Source organism: Nicotiana tomentosiformis, chromosome 3 (assembly GCF_000390325.3).
Source record: "Nicotiana tomentosiformis chromosome 3, ASM39032v3, whole genome shotgun sequence".
In the NCBI taxonomy this organism is placed as follows: domain Eukaryota; kingdom Viridiplantae; phylum Streptophyta; class Magnoliopsida; order Solanales; family Solanaceae; genus Nicotiana; species Nicotiana tomentosiformis.
In genome coordinates this window covers 113,116,849-113,137,343 of record NC_090814.1, presented here as the reverse complement: position 1 = coordinate 113,137,343, position 20,495 = coordinate 113,116,849, and the positions used below count along the sequence as shown (strand labels likewise).

At 37.2% G+C, this 20,495-nt stretch overlaps 2 protein-coding genes and 1 long non-coding RNA gene across 7 annotated transcripts; all 3 read right to left on the bottom strand.

Moving 5' to 3' along the window:
- Positions 1 to 843: 843 nt before the first annotated feature.
- LOC104100207 (putative pentatricopeptide repeat-containing protein At1g64310) lies at positions 844 to 5,367 on the bottom strand. 5 transcript variants are annotated; one of them, XM_018772115.3, is made up of 3 exons: positions 2,891 to 5,367; positions 2,775 to 2,820; positions 844 to 2,388 (listed from the first exon to the last, which is right to left on the bottom strand). In XM_018772115.3, the coding sequence occupies exon 1, from the start codon at positions 5,037 to 5,039 to the stop codon at positions 3,369 to 3,371; it is 1,671 nt and encodes a 556-aa protein (XP_018627631.1). In that variant the 5' UTR covers positions 5,040 to 5,367; the 3' UTR covers positions 844 to 2,388; positions 2,775 to 2,820; positions 2,891 to 3,368. The 5 variants fall into 5 exon arrangements, with proteins under 5 accessions (XP_018627631.1, XP_018627628.1, XP_018627629.1 ...); XM_018772112.3 differs by having other exon boundaries at positions 2,775 to 5,367; XM_018772113.3 differs by having other exon boundaries at positions 844 to 2,820.
- Positions 5,368 to 9,566: 4,199 nt separating this feature from the next.
- LOC138908349 (uncharacterized) lies at positions 9,567 to 11,315 on the bottom strand. Its single transcript, XM_070199010.1, has 6 exons — positions 11,060 to 11,315; positions 10,677 to 10,959; positions 10,468 to 10,594; positions 10,113 to 10,391; positions 9,908 to 10,026; positions 9,567 to 9,837 (listed from the first exon to the last, which is right to left on the bottom strand). The coding sequence occupies exons 1-5, from the start codon at positions 11,313 to 11,315 to the stop codon at positions 10,003 to 10,005; spliced, it is 969 nt and encodes a 322-aa protein (XP_070055111.1). The 3' UTR covers positions 9,567 to 9,837; positions 9,908 to 10,002.
- A 282-nt stretch (positions 11,316 to 11,597) lies between these two features.
- Positions 11,598 to 12,600, bottom strand: LOC138908803 (uncharacterized). The gene is made up of 3 exons (XR_011415213.1): positions 12,355 to 12,600; positions 12,201 to 12,267; positions 11,598 to 12,110 (listed from the first exon to the last, which is right to left on the bottom strand). It is a non-coding gene; the product is annotated as an uncharacterized lncRNA (long non-coding RNA).
- Positions 12,601 to 20,495: the final 7,895 nt, after the last annotated feature.

Genomic DNA, 20,495 nt, shown 5'->3' with positions numbered 1-20,495 from the left:
ATTTCCTTTTTCATGGACTTTCACAAAGCCTCCTAGGTTACCACTTACCAACTCCTAAACTGAGTTATAAAAACACACCTGCATAGTCTCTCTAGCCTAAGAGCCTCAAGCTTACTTTCAAGGATATAGGATGTCAAGACTCTAGCACCGAGAGTTCTCAACTCTAGAGAAAAAAGAATATTACTGTTCTCAACAATCATGCAAACCTTTCCAGACTATTTTGGTTCATCATTCAATTTCATAATGAACAAATTAGAAATTAATGACATTAAACATTAACTTTCAGAAAATGGAAATAAAAACGAATATGACATTGAGGAAAATCCACAAATGTCCCTAGTGATAGTTAAACTAGTGACCTGATTTCAGCCTAACCATTTAATTTGAGACACACTGTTCCTATTGCCTTAGAAACTAAACATGAAGAACAACTATATCAACAAGCTCGATAGTAAATGTGAGAAAGCTTTGGTTTTATGATATCAATGTATCACAAGCATATTGACAAATTAATGCATCTATATGGAGCTACATCAGAGGAGTGACAAATATTCCACAATCGAAATCAGATTCTTGCATACATACGTTTTATGCAATGCCAAGTTTCCTCCCACATCAGCAAACTCTTTCCAACAGCAAGAGAACGTTTAGGTTATGGCACAACAGAAGAATCTATCCTTGGTAGATTTAGTTAAGACGGTACTTAACGAAAGAATTAATTCTCCCAATAGAGGATCATTTCAAAGAAATGTCATTTACAGTGATTGAAGTATAAGATAATCATCTCACCCTTAAAAGAAGAACTACTTGTGTACTTCAGAAGTTGACACGAAAACAAAGCAGTTAAAAGGGTAACTTAGCAACTATAACCATTTAGCTAAGTAGTTACAGAAGTAATAAGAGCAGACTGAGTGACAGAAATAAATTTTCAACTTTACACAATTTGTTGAAATAGGCCATTTTCCTTGGGCCATCCCATACTTCTGTAGCATTAACACTTCTAATCTGACCTCAAAGATCTATAATTAAATACTAAATGTATGCATCTTGATAATTCTTATTCACTCGTTCTTGCTGACGATGGTCATCAGAGGTCCTTCCACAGTACAATGCATGAGTAGTGCCTTCCAGGGTTCAAGGAAGTGACTATTACAACTTAAAGAGGATCTCACTGTAAATCTCATAACACACAACATAGGTACCAGCTCTGCAGCAGAATAATTACAATATCAAGTATTAGCTTTTGCTTTGATGCTTTGAGTTGCCATAATCTCATATAGATAATTTTGGGTCCTTGAAAAGCAACAACTTTGATACACACAAATAACAACTGAACAAATAGAAGCCACCAAATATCCTGTTTTATGGAAGAGAGCTGTTTCCAACCTGTGATGCCTTTTCACTTGAAGTAGCAAATTTTTCAGGTACCTGAATTTGTGATCCAGGATTGCTTAAATTATCAAGGCTCTCCCATAAAACAGACGAAAAGCATCTTAATGTTGCAACTAAAAAAGTTGATCAGTAAGTGTCAGTGGCACTGGGAGAATAGAATCTGAGAGACCTGCTTTGTATCAGTTTTTAACACATTCACAAGTGTTTTCATTTTAGTAGAGTCCAGAAACCTCATATGAATTTTTGTTTCTGCAATATTCTAATACCAATCAGTAAGAAACCTAAAATGACATCTAAGGTAGTACGGACTGAGCAGCTGGTCATAATAAAATGACAGCCTACCGAACTATATCAGAAGTTTGCGCCCATATAGTATACTAACATACTTGGACTCCTTTAGTAAGTATACCACATTGAAGGAAAATGCATGTTTAGTACTTCCGTCTTAAGAATTTTCCAAAAACGTTCAACTATTATAAATAAAGTTTAGCAAGATTTAACTCACAGCCAGAGGAAAGACAAGAAATTGTGCAACAAAAGATATGAATGATTGCATTTGAGAATGGAATGGCATTAAACTCACACCAAAAGACTCGTCGAAACTATTTATGCATGCATATATTGTTCAACTTTTATAGCAATAGAATCTAGTGGGAGCAGCTAGTTTCAGATTGAGGTAAGTTGATGATATAATTGATAGAATCTAATAGGAAGAAGAGTGATGAGAAACTAATCCTGAATACGATCCCTGACATTTCTATTCCTAGCTATTCCACGTCATGTTCTTAACTTAAATGTCACTCCTTAACATGCCCTTTGTCCTCTAGAAAATTCAGAAGCTGCCACAATTTATCATATCACATTTACAAATAACACCCTGCCCATCATTCGGAGTCTTTGAAGCTTGCAAACACAACTTTGCTACCTTTGATAGGGGACTGTAAAACACATGATACCTGAGGCCAGGAGAACGACAGCCTGCAGGCAATGTACTTCCTGCACCATGTAAGAGACATTTTTGGATGACTTGCATTAATGATCTAAAAGATGTCAATATCAACAGATACGCGCATACTTCTTTAAAATTTGATTATCTACAGCAATATAAAACGTGCTCAATAGAGTCATCTTCATGGTGCATTACACTTGTCGGGCTATTAGCAAGATGATTATTCTCTTAAACGCATACTAAGATGGAAAACTTCCTTCAGATTACAGAAGCTAAAATTTAATCTACACTCCAAATGATCATGATTTAGTGAGACATTATCGACAGCCTGTACGAGTTACCCATGGAAATGCCATATTATGGAGAGAGGTTACCAGGCTCCCAAAAGAAAACAAAGAACGAAAGAAAAGAGTTCTGGTTCCCTCTATTTTACCTAAACATTCCAGTTCTGCATTCTACCCATTAGACTTTCTGTGTCCCTGACGAGAATTTCACAGATTAGTTTGTGTAAATTTTACATGATGAAATGAATACCATTTCTAACCATACATAAGCTAATCAAAGTGGCCACCAGTTTGACGATCATAGAACAGAACCAAAAGAAGAAAAGCTCTTTGTCATCCATTCACCAAGGAGCAATACGTACCTGATCAATATAGTACAGGGCAACAAAGATTGTTAGCAGCTCCTTGTGTGTTTTAGCTGTATATACGTTTCATTTATCATGTCTTAACCATCTGTTTGAAACATGTGTTTAACATGATCACAACTGTTTGTAGCCAAAGATAATTCATGGTAAAACTTGGAAGTAACAGAAGTGAGGAGATGAACCTTCCATAACTTGTTAAAATCATTTAAGTAATGGGTCAAACTCATCTTCTTTTGACATTTGTTTTGGAATTACACGATAGAATTTCCTTTCGTGATGAGAAAGTTAGATTGATCCTACCTTCGTCATAGCTTCTGATCCTAAATTCAACAAAGTGAACTCATGAAATATGTAGCAAAGACACCTCAAGAATTCCTTTCACGGAAATGGTTTTGTGCTAGTAATCCAGCTTTTTCCCGGATGTTTCAACTCTTTCGATTCTAGATCAACTCTCAACTTATTTACCAAATCCCACCTCCCATCACTGGCATACATATTTGCAAGCATAATTTTGTAACGACTATTTTCTAGCTTATTACCAAAAAGATGAGAAGCTACAATATCTGCCAACTCATAATTTCTATGAGCATCACAGCATGACAATAGTGCCCCCCAAATGCCAGAGTCAACTGGTTCTTGCAGAGACTGGACAATTAGTTCATAAGCTTCTCTCAATTGTCCTTCCATTCCAAGAAGCTTTACCATGTAAATATAATGTTCGGTGTTAGCTGGGATGCCAAATTGATCTTTCATTCTTCTGAAATATTTTCGACCATCATTGACAAGACCAGCATGGCAACATGCACATAATAGTGCGGAAAAAGTAGCTTCATCTGGTTTGTGCCCTTCCACCAGTGCCTTCTCAAATATCTGAAAGGCCTGAGATGCAAGTCCATATAAACCAAGACTTGAAATAATTGAATTGATTGAAACAATATTCTTGAAAGTCATAGTCTTATAAACTTGATATCCCAATTCCAAGAATCCACATTTTGAGTACATGTCAACTAGTGCAGAGGAGACCATAACCTCCATGTGATATCCATGTCGAAAAGCATATCCATGTATCTCACTGCCTGGCTGCACAGTTGCCAATTGAGAACAAGCAGTCAGTACAGTGGCTATCAGCGGTGGATCAGCCTTCCTACCTTTCATATTCATTTCTCTGAAGAAATCCAAGGCCTTGACACTATTCCCACACAGCGAAGTACCGCTTATTATCGCAGACCATGTAACTAAATCAGGTTCTACACGACACTCAAAAACTCTAAAAGCTAAACCCATACATTTACATCTAGAATACATACTAACAAGGAGACTGGTTATATGAGAATTTGACTCTACACCAAGTTTTAGACAAAATGCATGGATTGATTCACCTATTTCCAGCACACTAGGATCATATATAGCCTTAATCAAGCCAACCATTGTGTACTCATCAGGCCTCAACCCCATTTTCTGCATTCTACTAAACAATTCTAGCCCCTTCTCCAACTCTCCAAGACACCCATAACCTGATATCATCGAATTCCATAAGACCAAATCAGGATCAGTTATTCCAGAAAACACCTTGCTTGCATCAGCTATACAGCCTAATCTTGAATAAGCACTTACCAGTTGGCTACTACATATGAAGTCCCAGTGCAACCCAGAGAGAAAAATCGCTCCATGTAAAACTCTCAAGCTGTGCACATCAAAATTTTCAGAGCTGGCTCGAACAACGCATGCAAAAGTGAAGTTATCAGGCTTTATTTCGGAATAAAGCATGTCCTTAAACAAAAAAAATGCATCTGTAAACTTGTGGGCGCTAGCATAAGCTCGAATTAAGGAATTCCAGAGGTAAATACTTCGTTGGGGAGTTTTATCAAACAGGTTGCGAGCTGAGATGATGTCGTCGTTTATAGCATAGAACCTAAGAACTCTTGTAGCGTAAAATGGGTCGCGTGAGAGATGAGTCCTGATTACGAAAGCGTGAAGCTCTTTGGTTCTTGAGATAGTAAGCTTCAGCTTTGAGAGTTGAGAAAGAAGGGAATGGAAAGGGATGAACATCAGCTGATTACGAACAACAGAGAGGCCGATAATTTTTCGTTTCTATTTTCTTCAACGATATTTTAAATCATGTAAATAAAACGGTTGCTCTATTAAAAAAGTAGCTCCGAAAACAAGTAGCAGAAGGAGACTCCAAAATGAAAAAAGATTTATAACTTTGATCCTTCAAATATAACTAAAAAATAAACCCCGTGTTTGCGGAAGTTTTCTTCAAATCTTGTAAAAAGAATTTCAAATCTTTCACTTACGTCAAGAGAAATAGGGAATATTAAATTAACATTCAGTAGTAAATTTTAAAACGAGATACATGCATATACTAACTTCTTTGGGTTGACTAATGGGTATTAGCTTTAGAACTAGGAGAATTGGTAGAATATCCATATATTTCAAATACTATATGGTTAAAAGGTCATTTGGTAAGATGTATTAGTATAAAATAATATATGTATTAGCTTTTGTATTATTAATCACTTGTTTTGTAGTGTTTTTCAGCTTATGTATAAGTTATACACCCTATTTGATATTATCACATGTATAACTAATACATAGTAAACCATGATGTCAGTAATACAATAGTTTTTAATACATAGATAATCATGTATACGCCCATATGCAATGCATGTTATTTAATACACAAAATAAATAGTGGATAAGAAATAATCACAATATAAATAATCTCAACATTATTAATACACCATATTCAGTACTATTCTTATACACCCTACCAAACGACCCCTTATATAATTGTTAGTACGTTGTAGCATGTACAGGGAGAGTAGGGACTATTTTGAACGAATCACCAAATTTAAGTACAATTTTGGAGTTCTCATTGATTTTTTCCTTTAAATATAAACGGATTTCACTATGTTAAAATGAATGTGTACCATTTTTCAGAAAAAATGATGAATTAATAGTGTTTCACTATATCAAGTCAAGAACCTTAAATAAGACCCTCAAATTCAGAACACGATTTTGGATATTTTCTCCGAGGGAGACTCAGGAGTGTTCGTCGGTCGGTACGGTACAGTATTTAGATATTTCGGTTCGGTATTTTCGGTATTCAATTTCTTAAAATACAATACCAATACCGTACCTAATTAAATTCGGTATGATTCGGTTTTTCTCATTTCGGTTTCGGTTTAGTAACTTCAGTTTATTCGGTTTGAATACTAATTAGTGCATATAGTCATAGACTGTAATATTCTAAATTAAAGTACTCAAAAGTACAAAACTAAAAATATTTGTTGACAAAATTTTTGTCCAAAACTAGGAAATATCAACCCAGAGAGAGAAAACTGTACATAAAAGAATAAATTTGATTATTAGAAATGTCTTGTTACTTGATTAGAGTTAATTGATGAACTTAGAGAATAAAGGAAAGTAAAATTTTAGATTTTTATATTTATGTTATAATTAATAATATGTGTATTGTGTAATATAATATATATTTCGGTACGGTATCGATATTTTATTTTAAAATACCAAATCCCATATCTAATACCAATATTTTTTAAAACTTAAACCAAATACCATATCGAATACCAAAATACCAAAATTTTCGATTTCGGTACGGTAATTCGGTATTTACCAAATTATGCTAGACTCTCCTAATTTTCACTTGTCACTTACTGTATTACTTTGCCCCTCTGACTTTCTCAAACACAATCCAGCATCATAATTTTCGAATTGTCACATTGACCCATCATTGTACTGTTAACGATTTGTTTTATAATAAGTAAATTATCAGAAATAGAATTAGTTACACACATTTTTCCCAGAAAAAATATTGACCATGCTCTGATTAAAATAGGAAAACCACTAAACTTAGCAGAGAAATTTTGTGCAGGAAGCTCCATTCACATGACTTACAACAATATGATGCACGAATCTATTGAACATCAAAGGTAATTTTTCCAAGTGAAACTGAAGACATGCTTCAAAGATACAACTCATACACATATGCTTAAATCTAAAAGCAAAGTTATTTTTGGACATCGTTTTCAAAAAAAGAATTCAATCACACTATTTCCATAAACTAGATTTTCCAAAAATCTAAAACTTGCTTTTTTCAAACAAAACATCACTAAAGAAACTCCCCCGCATGTATTTCAGGCTTCACCCAGTCTATAAGATGAGGGAAAAGGTATATATTTGGTGTAACTTGTAGCATGCTCAGATGCTATGCGCAAATCTCTATTCACAAAATACGCAAAGTTCTATTAGTATATTCAAGCCTCCCCTAATACAATTTCTTTAGTAAGAGCAGATGAGTCAATTGTACAATGCTAACTAAACTGAGTAACCCGAATGGAGCAAGACCAGGATATAGTTGTGCATGTATGTACTTGTTAATAAAAGTGCGAGGAAAGTTTAACATTTCAGTATCTGCTGATAGGCAACATGTTGAAGAGAGCTTTGGACTAAGGCGTGCATCAACCATGTTCAACTTTGACTTAATGATTGACGCAACTTTAACCGCATCACAAGCCACAGCAATTCAGTTCAGTCAAAGAGAATTTAGTAATTTGCCAAAACATAAAACTAAAAAAAACAGAACAGTATCGGAATATTATTGGGGTTGGGAAAACGTTTTTAGCTCTGAGAAGGGAAACAAAGAAACATAAAGAAAAATAGGAATGAAAATGAAGAGAAAAAAAAAGGGAAAAGGATGGACGCGTCACGCGTGTCATCATTCTAATAAGGCTTCAAATATAAGTTTTTTTTAAAAAATGTTTACTGTTCAAGCACTTAGTTTTATTCCCTCAAGCGCATGTCATGTGTCATTTTAGGGGGATAACTATTCCACTATTTTGTAATTTGGGTGTAAAAGGATGCACACAAATAAAAAGCGTAAAAGAAATTTTCATACAAGTTGGAGAGCATAGAAATTCTCATCTTCATCAGTATCAGATTCAAAGTCGTCTCTTCCATATATATATCTGTGGTTTTGGCCTTTGATCCAAATCTTCCTCTCTCTGCATACACAAGTAGTTAAACGGGGATCAGGTCTGGTAACATATATAGAAAATCAAATGATGTTAAAGATGAACTAGAGCTGACCTCTTCTGGAACTTCTGTTGTGAAAGGTGTCATTTGAAATGGAACACTAGGCACATAGGTAATTGTGAGAGTTGCTCCAGCAACATATTACCAACGATTCATGTCAAATGTAACATGTTAATATCTAGCCAAGGAAAAAGATATAAACAAGAAAATTGACATGAAGAAGAAACGAGGAAATTTAATATTGATAAATGTAATATGGCCATTAATTTGGCTTCTTCTTAAGTGGGGGTCAAATTTTCATGACATTTGCCATGACATAATATCCACTATCACTACTAAAAAATAGTGTAATTCCGTCCGCTATTTCCGACCGAAATCGGTCGAAAATTGACAATTTCCGACCGAATTCCGACCGATTTTAATTGGTCGGGAAAACGATGGTCGCAAACGTGTACCGACCAAAATCGGTCGGAAATTTCCGACCGAATTCGGTCAAAAATTTCAAAGCGTCGACTGACTATCAAATTTTAATTTCTGACCGAAATCGGTCAGAAACAATTAAATATATTTTTTTTAATTTTTAAATTTCCAACCGAAATCGGTCGGAAACTATTAATTTATTTTTTTAATTTTCAAATTTTCGACCGAAATCAGTCGGAAACTATTAATGTTTTTTTTAAATTTTTTTTATTTTCCGACTGAATTCGGTGGAAAATTTTAAAAAATAATAATTTTATTTATTTAAATAATTAGTTGTAAATTGTAATAAATTATTAATTTATTTTAAAAATAAATATAAATTCATAATTTCCGACCGAATTCGGTCGGAAATTTCCATAAACTGGAGAATTTATTTGAAATTTTTGACCGAATTCGGTCGGAAATTATGAATTTCTGTGTAAAAAAAATTAATTTCCGACCGAATTCGGTCGGAAATCTGGGTAAAAGCTGGGCAGAAAATGCCTATTTTTGAGCTACACCACCTGCCAATTACAACTAATATCCATCCTATAATGGCAGCATTACATTGCTGCCATTTAACCATAATTAATCAACAACAATGAATATGCTAACAACAACAATAATAACAATAATTAACTGAAAAAAACTATTAACTAACACTAACAACCATTATCTAACAACAACTAATAACAACCACAACAAGTAATAACAACCATAACAACAACTACTAAAATGTTCAATAACAAAATAACAATATAATCATCATTCAAAATTAGTCTCAACTAAATATTGATAAGTTCAATACTTTGTTTAGCAATACACACCATTCAATGAGTTTTTTTTATCTAGCATCATCTTTATCTTCACTCCTAGAACCTTCATCGTCGGCACATGGGGAAGGATCACGAGACCGGGGAATGGGGAAAGCACCACTAGCAAGAAGATTGGCCAGCTGACCTTGAAGGAGATTAAATTGTTCGTCCCTCCTTTCTAGATGAACTTTAAGGTACCAAATTGTTCATCTCTCTTTTTTTTCTCTGGCCTTTGTCTCTACAAGCTCTGCTGTCAGCTTTGCGATATTCTGTTCCATAGATGATATAGTCAACCTATTAATTGCCTCGCCTTGGGCGGAAGTCCCTATACCTTGCAATCTAGCCCTGTAGCGCCGAAATGATTTATCTGGAAGGCCGTATGCTATCCCCTTTTTAGGACCATAGACAACATCCAACCATATCCTCTGCGCTTCTTCGTCTAAAATGGGCGGTCGCTCGCCTTGCTCATTCGGTAGCAAGCTCTGAGTGTACTCCTCCAAATTAATCTTGTAGCGACCCTTTATTTAGAAGATAGAAAATTACTAACTATATAATATTATAAACATTTATAGTAGTTATGAAACTTACATGTGTAGTCTCCGCTCGGTCCTCGACCCATCTAGTTGGATCTGTCGATGCCTTCTTCTTCCGGATGTGAGTCTCCATGAAGAACTCATCATGACTCATCTTCCTCCCATATTTTTTTCCTACAAATATAATAAAACGTGTTAACGAAATTAACATATATAAATATAGTTCGATAAAAATAGACCGAAATATTTTAAGGAATTACCAGTTGTCTCCTCGTATCCCCCATGCTCCTTGAACCCAGACAGTGCAAGGAGCCACCCTTCTCAGATGCTCGGGCCTTCTTTCCCAGTTCACTTTGCTTCTCGAATTTCTCGGTGGCCCAATACCTTTGCAGATCCACCCATACATCCGGTAGAACCCATGAAGGCTTCTTTTTAACCTTTCGAGCGGAGTTGAAGGAATCAGAGAGTCTCTTATGGCATTTGTACTCCCAATTTTTACAAATTTCACGGTTATACCGGTCCTCCCAGGCACACTTAGTCTGCAAATAAAGTATGTAACGTTAGATGAAAATATTATTAATATAATGCTTAAATAGATAAGAATTGTATTAAAACCTTAAATTGGTTGAACATCTGCTGCACAAGATCCTCTGGAAAGTCACTCCAAGTCGGATAGGGTGCATTATACAACCCGCCAAGAATATCAGTGATTATCTTTGTAACCTGATGATTAGGAATGAACCTGCAACATAGAAATTACATTAAATAAACAAGAGTAGCTATTATAATTCAGCAAAAATAAAGAAGTAATAAATAAATCTTACCCATTGCCCTCAGGCCTGATGATGATCCTATGATAATGATCATAACGCACATCATCTGGATCATCATCCTCCGATGAATCTGAAGTGTGCGCAGTGCGCAGAAGGGGGGGGGGCATCTGGCTCAGTGCTACTATCCCGAAGACGAAGTCTAGAAATGCTAGGAGACGAACTCCGTGGAGAGAGAGACGGAGTCCCTGATGAAGATGGCTGCGATCCACACCCCTGCATCGATCTAGACCCCTACTGCGATCTAGACCACTGTTGTGATCCGGCCCGCTAAAATCTAGATGGATGCAATCCAGCTGGAGATGAAGCAAACAGAGCAGATGGCGGGCGTACCATATGGCTCTGTGACTGGTGACTCGATGCACCCATGTTAGTACTGGTAGGATCATGAGGAGGAAGCGGGGTATAGCCATGTGGCGAAGAATGGTGATAATATTGTTGGGCGGGCGAATGGTGGGTAGTTTGATGAGTAGATGGATGTGGTGGAATAGATCTGCGCCTAGAAGATTGCTTCCGGCCATCAGCAGCAGAGGGATGTAAGTGTGGAGTGGATGGAAGCGTGGGTGTAGCACTATCATCATGATCAATAGGCCTTTTATCCTTCCTAGACCTACCTCGACCCCTATCGGCCATTTGCATAAATTAAAGAAAATGTTAGAATTGAGAATATAAATCTATATAAGTTGAGAGCGCTTGAAAACACTAACATGCTGGTCGTCTTCGTCGACGTATCCTTCCTCGTCTGAAAATCCTTCCTCTTCACTTTATTTCATTTTCATTAGGTGATTCTTTATCCTCATTTTCTATGATTGTTATTTCCTCCATATCAACTTCTTCTAATATGCGTTGAAGGTGCTCCAAGTAATTTTCTAACTAATCATCCACCATTTGGTTAACACTTGAGGTATTGTTTTGGTAAGCAACATCTAGCACATTCTCAACTTCCACCCTACCAACAGGCTTTGTTTTAATTACAACCAACCAATCAGCCTTATCCCTCCGCAATGGATATGGAGCATAGTACACTTGCCTAACTCTTTTTGCAATTATAAAAGGATCATAGCGATCATTCTCCCTCTTTTTATTAACCTCAATTATGTTGTACTGCGAGTGTACATTTGTACCTCTTCTAGGTGTTGGGTCAAACCACTTGCATCGAAAAAGTATGATCTTCTTATTTGGCCAACCTGAATATGACAATTCTAGAATCTCTTTGATCACATCATAATAATCATTTCCCCCATCCTGGTTGCCTTCACCACCTTTGACACACACCCCACTGTTATTGCTTTTTTAATACTTGGAGCATTCCTCAGTGTGAAATTTGTAACCATTCACATAATACTTAGACATAGTCGTAATCGTAGGTGCAGGTCCCCAAGATATATCTTTCAAAAATTGATTAACACCATTGTTTGAATTATTGACCTACATGTAGGGGTAAATAAATCACAAGTGAGTAAGTATATTTACAAGTATGAATATTCACATGTGAGAAAGTATGTAAGATGCAATTACACACTCTTTAAACCATGCCTCAAATGTAGAATATACAGCACCATGACCAAATTGACTCACGAAGTCACTGAGCGACGCACTGAAAATTATTTGTTAGTTGTATCAACCAAATTAAATAGTAGCCTATGTAAATTAATCTTACGTCAACACTTACTTAAGAAAGGGTTGAACTTCCGGACAATTTAGCAACACATGATTTGAAGCTGATTTGTACTCCATACTACTTAGGCCCCTTTTTGTTCGATCTTTAGAACCTCGGCCTGGTTGATTGAATACAGACATTGGTGGATATAATGGATCAATCTCAATCACCACATTGTGCTGATTGGGCCTATTTCTAGCACATGGCACATGACTGTCAAAGTAGTAAGAACAAAAATGGGCAGTTTCCTTTGCAAGATAGGCTGGATCCTTCAATCCTATTCCTCTGTTTAACAAATCGTTTACAGTTGCCGATTGTCACGACCCAAAAATCCTAACCTATCGTGATGGCACCTATCTCAGTACTAGGAAAGCCGATAATATCAATAACCTACAATTTCCTTTAAATTTAAAAACGTACGTTTAATACAATACCAAAAATAAATCTAGCAGTTTCCGATACAACACTCCCAAAACCTGGTGTCACTGAGTGCATGAGCATCTAATATGAGTACAAGTCTGGAAAAATACAGTCTATAATAGTCCGAGACCAAATACAGTAAACAAGGAGATATAGAAGGAGAGACAAGGTCTGCGGAACATGACAGCTACCTCAAAATATCCTGAAAATCAACTGCGCGAAATGATCAACACCCGTTATATTCAGGAACACTTGGATATGCACACGAAGTGTAGGGTGTAGTATGAGTACAACTAACTCAGCAAGTAACAATAATAACTAAGGAACTGAGGATAATGACGAGCTACACAGTCATAGTTCACTTTCAGTAGTTCCAGCAGAGAATAGACAGCTTTCAAATCCAGCAGTTTAAGTCAAATCAATTTATACAGTTCAATTTCAAGTAATCCGGATATAAATTCTTTCAGAGATTTCACAATAATGAAAGATGGAAACCAAGTGCAACAACAAATGCAAAGCAAGTACAGCCTCTAAGGCAACAGTCACTCAGCTCATCACAACAGCTTAATCACTCGGCTCTCAGCCCTCAACACTCACACTCAATGGGTACCCGCGCTCACTGGGGGTGTGTACAGACTCCGGAGGGGCTCCTACAGCCCAAGCGCCATAATCTGCACGGACAACTCACGTGTTGCACGGACAACTCACGTGCTATAATATCCTGCACGGACAACTCATGTGCCATAATATCCTTACCTCACCGACAGGCCCTCGGCCTTACTCAGTCCTCAACCTCTCAAGTCTCTCGGGCTCTCAGGAATCACAAGGATCAGCCCAAACAAAGATAACATAGTATATCAACAAATATCCAGAAAGACTGAGGTATAATACGCAAAAAAAATCATGACGGAGTACAAGACAAAAATTAGCAAATAATTCAACAAGTACGCGACCTCTACGGGTCTCAACAGTACTATAACATAGCCTAAGCATGATTTCTAACATGATTTATAGTCAAATTTCTTCAACACATAGAGATCCTATAGCTAACAATAAATTATTCAATTTTATAGTTTTTCGGGATGGACCAAGTCACAATCCCCTCGGTACATGCCCACACGCCCGTCACCTAGCATGTGCGCCACCTCCAAAATAATCACATGATACCAAAATTCGGGGTTTCATACCCTTAGGACCAGATTTATTATTGTTACTTACCTCAACCCGTGTACTTATTTATTCCGCTATGCCCTTGCCACAAGAATTGGCCTCCGAAAGCCTCGTATCTAGCCATAATTAATTCGAATCAGTCAATACAAATTATTGTAATTAATTCCATAAGGAAATACTAATTTTTCCAATAAAATCCGAAATTAACTCAAAAATCGCCCGTAGGGCCCACATCTTGGAACCTGACAAAAGTTACAGAATATGAATGCCCATCCAACCACGAGTCCAACCATATAAATTTCACCAAAATCCGACACCAACTCGACCCTCAAATCTTCATACAATTAAAGTCTATGAAGATTTCTACCATTTTCAACTCAATCCTTATCCATTTGAACTTAACAATCTTTCCACAACCTTATTGGTATGTATATATGATACTCTATACCCAAGAATCATACTATTAATCACCCATCTTTACTCTAAATTCGAAATTGAAGAATTAGGGAAAGAAATTCTTACCTCTTTGAAGCCCTAGCAAGATCCTTGTGAAATCTTCAAACCTTGAACAAGAATTGATGGATAAATCACTAAGTCTTCACTTTCTCTCTCCAAAATGCTCTCACCTCTCTCTAAAATACCAGATTTTTGGCTAAAAAATGAGCTTCAAGGGCTATAAATCGAAGTTGGGTCGGGTCAAAAATTAGAAAGAATGGGAGCTCCGACGCAGTTATGCCATCGCATAACAGGTATGCGGTCCGCATACCGGCCGCATAATTTGGCCTCCAAAGTTGGGCGTTACTGACCCGGTCTGCGGTCATTATGCGGTCCGCATACTTGTTCTGTGGTGTTATAATGCACCGCAAAACAGGTCTGCAGTCGCATAGTGCACCGCAGATTTTCCTCAAATCTTGCCCCTCTCCTGATCCACTTTGCGACCATTATGCGGTCCGCAGAGTGATTCTGCGACTGCATAGTGGTTGCAGAAATGACCATTTTCCGACAAAATTTTCCTTTACACATCGGTGCATTGTTCAACCCAAAAATTTTCTTTGTACTAATTGATCTACCTCGGTACCACCAAACCTTAATTTCCTTAGCAAAATTTTCTCCGAGGTCGTTACACATAAGTTAACATACGGTCAACCTTTTCAACTTAAATTCTAAACCTTGGAACTAAGCGCTCCAAATTATTTCAAAACCTCACCGAACCCAAACCAATTACCCCGGCAAGCCAAATAACAACTGTAATTCACAATTTGAGTAGTGAATGGGGGAACGGGATTGCAATAGTCAAAATGACTGGCCGGGTTGTTACACCGATAGTCCTGCACATTGTCATATTAGACGATAACGTTAAAGAAAATTACAAGAATAAATCAAGATTTGATCATTACCTCTCGAATGGATACATCCACCTGCATTGAACCGGGCCTCCAAGTCGTGCCTCGTGTACAAGGTGAATTGGAAGGTGTTCCATCACATCAAAGAAACCACATGGAAAAATCCTTTCCAACTTATTACTGATTATAAGAATATTCCGATTCATTTGAAATAGGTTTTCTTCCCTTAATGTGGTAGAACATAAGTCTTTGAAGAACAAACTTATCTCTGTGATGGGTTTCCATATATTTTCAGGCAATCCACAAAATGCAATAGGTATTAAGGTTTCAATGAATATATGACAGTCATGACTTTTCATATGAGTCAGCTTTCCCTCAACCATATCGGCACGTTTTCCCAGGTTCGATGCATAGCTCTCGGGCATCTTTAGGTTTGTAACCCACTCACAAATCTATCGTCTTTGTTCCAAAGTGAATGTGTAGCTGGCCTTGGGCTTGAACACCTTACCATTATTCCCAGACTGCAAATGTAATTCAGGTCGCCTGCAATATTCTTGTAAGTCCAGTCTAGCCTTAGGGTCATCTTTTGTCTTATTCTTATCATCTATCATTGTGTTGAACAAATTGTCAAAATATTCCTTCTCAACATGCATGACATCAAGATTGTACCGAAGAAGATTATCCTTCCAATATGGCAACTCCCAAAATATGCTCTGTTTTGTCCAGTTATGAGTAACACCATATCCAGGAAATCTAGAAGGTGGGGCCTCGGTAACTTTAGTGAAGTTCTGAACTCTCTCCCAAATTTCCTCACCGGAATAAATTGGAGGTGACAAATCATGTTCAACTGTATTCTTTTTGAATGCGTTCTTCATCTTTCTGAACTCATGATCAACTGGCAAGAACTGACGATGACAATCAAACAACGTCTTAAAGTGAACGCTTTATCATTTTTCATGCAGTAAGGACATGCTAACTTTCCGGCAGTCATCCACCATACGCAGAAAAATCATTAATGGTCCACATTAAGTTAGCACGCAAGTTAAAATTTTGCTTAGTTGATATATCATATGTCTCAACTCCATCATACAACAACTGTTTAAGCTCATCAATTAGAGGTTGCAAATATATATCAATCAAACTCTTTGGATTGCGGGGACCGAGCACAATTTAAAAAAATATATGGACTAGTCATACACATTTCAGGTGGAAGATTATACGGCGTAATAAAGACCGGCCAACATGAATATGGTGTTGCAGAAACAGAAAATGGCGTGAAACCATCAGCACACAAACCCAACCGAACATTCCTCGGTTCACTAGCATAATCCGGATACGTCCTATCAAATGCTTCCAAGCTTCCCCATCTGAAGGATGACACATAACACCGGGCGACCTTCTATTTTCATAGTGCCATCTCATATGAGGAGCGGAACTCATCGATGCGTACAACCTCTTTAATCTAGGAATAAGAGGTAAGTAATGCATCGACTTCACAGCAGCCTTCTTCCCACTGGAAAGCCGCTTAAAATGAGGTTTTTCACAAAATTTACAACTTTCTAAATCTGCATCACCCTTATAATACGACATGCAACCATCTTCACAACAATCGTTTCTCATAGACGAGAGTCCTAACTTAAAAACTAATATTTTAGCCTTATAGAAATCTTCAGGTATGTTGAAAGTTGAGTCAACTAGTTCACTCATAAGGCCAATGAAAGAATCCATTCCCTCTTGAGAAATATTAGTATCTGATTTGATACTTAATAATCTAACCGCAACAGACAACTGAGAGTGCATACTCCCTTCCCTTAGTGGACGACTAGCAGCCTCTAACTGTTCATAAAAATATTTTGCCTCTTCGTTAGGAGGTTGTTCAACACTTTCATGGGTTTCAAAATTGAAGTGCATCCCAAAAGCATCCGCAACCATTTCATGGTATCTAAGATGTTGAATGTTATTCCCCACCGACCAACTACTTTCACCAACAACTACGTTATGAAATATACAATCACTACCATCAATCTCTCCATGACTAGTCCACACAAAATAATTATCCATAAATTCTTTTTTATAAAGATGAGCCTTAACATCCTCCGATCCAAAAAAATGCAAACACTTGTACTTCACACAAGGACACCTAATCAACCCTCCAATCCGAAACGGTTCAAGTGACATTGCATGCGTAATAAATTCCTTAACCCCTTTGTGATGACCCAAAAGGTCATATTATATTTTAGAACTCGAATTTGCTCTCTTAAGCCTTATAAATCTTATTTTTACCCTCCTCGATTTGCGTGCGTAGTCCGGGCAAGTTTTCGGAAAAGCTTTTATGTTGAAAACTAATGAAAATAAGAATTTTTGCCTTAAAAGTTAATTTTAGTTGATTTCGGTCAATATTTTTGGTAAACAGGCCCGGATCCGTGCTTTGACGGTCTCGATAGGTCCGTATCGAATTATGGGACCTGGGCGTATGCCCGGAATTGAATTTGGAAGTCCCTAACTTGAGTTATGAATTTTTGATGAAAATTAAAAGTTTGGAAATTATTTGTCTTTAAGAATTGATTGATATTTGGCATTATTAGTATTGGGTCCATATTTTGGTTCTGGAGCCCAAGTTCATTATGATATTTAAGACATGTCTGTGAAATTTGGTGAGAAACGGAGTTGATTTGACGTGATTTGGACGTCCAGTTGAGAAAATAGAAATTTTAAAGTGTTCTTGAGAATTTCATTTGAATTGGTGCTAAATTTAGAGTTCTAGGTGTTATTTTGGCGATTTGATCGCGCGAGCAGGTATGTATGATGTTTTTAGACTTGTGTGCATGTTTGGTTTGGAGCCCCGAGGGCTCGGGTGAGTTTCGGATAGGCCACGGGATATTTTGGACTTTGAAAATCTAGTTTTTCTGCAAAATCTGTGTTCTGGCATGTCCTTCTTCGCGAACGCGAAGGCTTGGTCGCGAACACGAAGCGATGGGGGCGTTAACCTTTGCGAACGCGACAAGCCCATCGCAAACGCATAGCGTTAGGCACTGGGGAGGGGGAGTTAGCCTTTTCTTCATCGCGAACGTGAGCAATTTCTCGCGAACGCGAAGACTAGGGAAGGGTAGCCTACGTAAATGTGAGCACTGCCTCGCGAACGCGAAGGCTTGGCAGGCCATACACTTCGCGAATGCGACAGTGCTCTAGCGAATGCGATGAACACTGTCGCCCAGCACTTAACAGAACCCAAAACGGGATTTTTGCCCAAAAAACTCATTTTTCTCAAAAACTGTAATGACCCGACCGGTCGTTTTAAGGATTTACGCTCCTTTCAACTATTTGAAGGATTGAATAACTTCCCACAAGGTATTATGACTTGTGTAAATTATCGGTATTGGTTTTAAGGTACTTCGGAGTTAGCTTGAAAGAATGAATTTCATGTTGGAAGCTTAAGTTGAAATACTTTACCGGATGTCAACTTATGTGTAAACAACATCGGAATGGAGTTTTGATAATTCCAATTGCTCCATATGGTGATTTTGGACTTAGGAGCGTGTCCGGAAAATTATTTGGAGGTACGTAGTGGAATTTGGCTTCAAATGCCGAAAGTTGAATTTTTGAAAAGTTTGACCGGGGGTTGACTTTTTGATATCGAGGTCGGAATTCAATTCTGTAAATTGGAATTGGTCCGTTATGTCATTTATGACTTGTGTGCAAAATTTGAGGTCAATCGGACTTGATTCGATAGGTTTCGGCATCGAATGTAGAAGTTGAAAATTTCATAAGACTAAAGTTTCAAGTGAGTTCGCACAAGACCCAACTTTGAACGAGAATATCTACATACATACATATATATATATATATATATATATATAGATCATCACATAAATCCATATATATATATATATATATATATATATATATATATATATATATATATATATATATATATATGGATTTATGTGATGATCTATTTATCAAATTAAAGATCTTAGAGTCTAGTTTCTAACGCTTCAAACCGTTCAGCATTTGGACATTCCTACAAGAAGTTATGACCAAATTACCAAAGGCTGGAAAAATGCAATTCTGCGACCCATTATGCGATCGCAAAACAGTTATGCGATCGCAAAACTGCTTCTGCGACCGCAAAACTAGTCGCAGAATGGATCAGAAGAGCCCAGTTTTGGGCGCTAATTTTGCGGACCGCATACCCATTCTACGGTCCATTATGCGACTGCAGACCTGCTTTCGGAGGGTTAATTTTTCTATTTTCATAACCCGACCCCATTTTGATAAATAGGCTTTGAGACTCATTTTGGAGCAAAAATCTGACATTTTTAAAGAGAAGGAAGAGCATTTTAGAGAGAGAAAGTGAAGACTTAGTCATTTATCCATCAATTCTTGTTCAAGGTTTGAAGATTTCACAAGGATCTTGCTAGGGCTTCAAAGAGGTAAGAATTTCTTTCCCTAATTCTTCAATTTCGGGTTTGGAGTAAAGATGGGTGATTAATAGTATGATTCTTGGGTGTAGAGTATCATATATACATACCAATAAGGTTATGGAAAGATTGTTAGGTTAAAATGGGTAAGGATTGGGCTGAAAATGGTAGAAATCTTCATAGACTTTAATTGAAGATTTGAGGGTCGAGTCGGTGTTGGATTTTGGTGAAATTTGTATGGTTGGACTCATGGTTGGATGAGCGTTCTTATTCTGTAACTTTTGTCGGGTTCCGAGACATGGGCCTTACGGGCAATTTTTGAGTTAATTTCGGATTTTATTGGGAAAATTAGTATTTCCTTATGGAATTAATTACAATAATTTGTATTGACTGATTCGAATTAAATATGGCTAGATACGAGGCTTTCGGAGACCAATTCTCGTGGCAAAGGCATAGCGGAATAAATAATTACACGGGTTGAGGTAAGTAACAGTTATAAATCTGGTCCTGAGGGTATGAAACCCCGGATTTTATGTCATGTGATTATTTTGGAGGTGACGCACATGCTAGATGACGGGCGTGTGGGCGTGCACCGAAGGGATTGTGACTTGGTCCGTCCCGTGAAACTGTAAAGTTGAATAACCTGTTGTTAGCTATAAGCTCTCTTTGTGTTGAATAAATTTGACAGTAAATCATGATTAAAAATCATGCTTAGGCTATGTGATAGTACTGTTGGGACCCACAGAGGCCGCGCACTTATTGAATTATTTGCTAATTGTTGTCTTGTACTCAGTCATGA

What these genes read in the sequence shown, in the direction of transcription:
- LOC104100207 (XM_018772112.3), bottom strand. Translation starts at nt 5,039, where the DNA reads ATGTTCATCCCTTTCCATTCCCTTCTTTCTCAACTCTCAAAGCTGAAG.
- LOC138908349 (XM_070199010.1), bottom strand. Translation starts at nt 11,315, where the DNA reads ATGGCCGATAGGGGTCGAGGTAGGTCTAGGAAGGATAAAAGGCCTATT. An exon ending in ATCAGGCCTGAGGGCAATGG is followed by an intron (nt 10,595 to 10,676) that starts GTAAGATTTATT and finishes TCTATGTTGCAG; the next exon opens with GTTCATTCCTAATCATCAGG. An exon ending in GGGATACGAGGAGACAACTG is followed by an intron (nt 10,027 to 10,112) that starts GTAATTCCTTAA and finishes TTATATTTGTAG; the next exon opens with GAAAAAAATATGGGAGGAAG.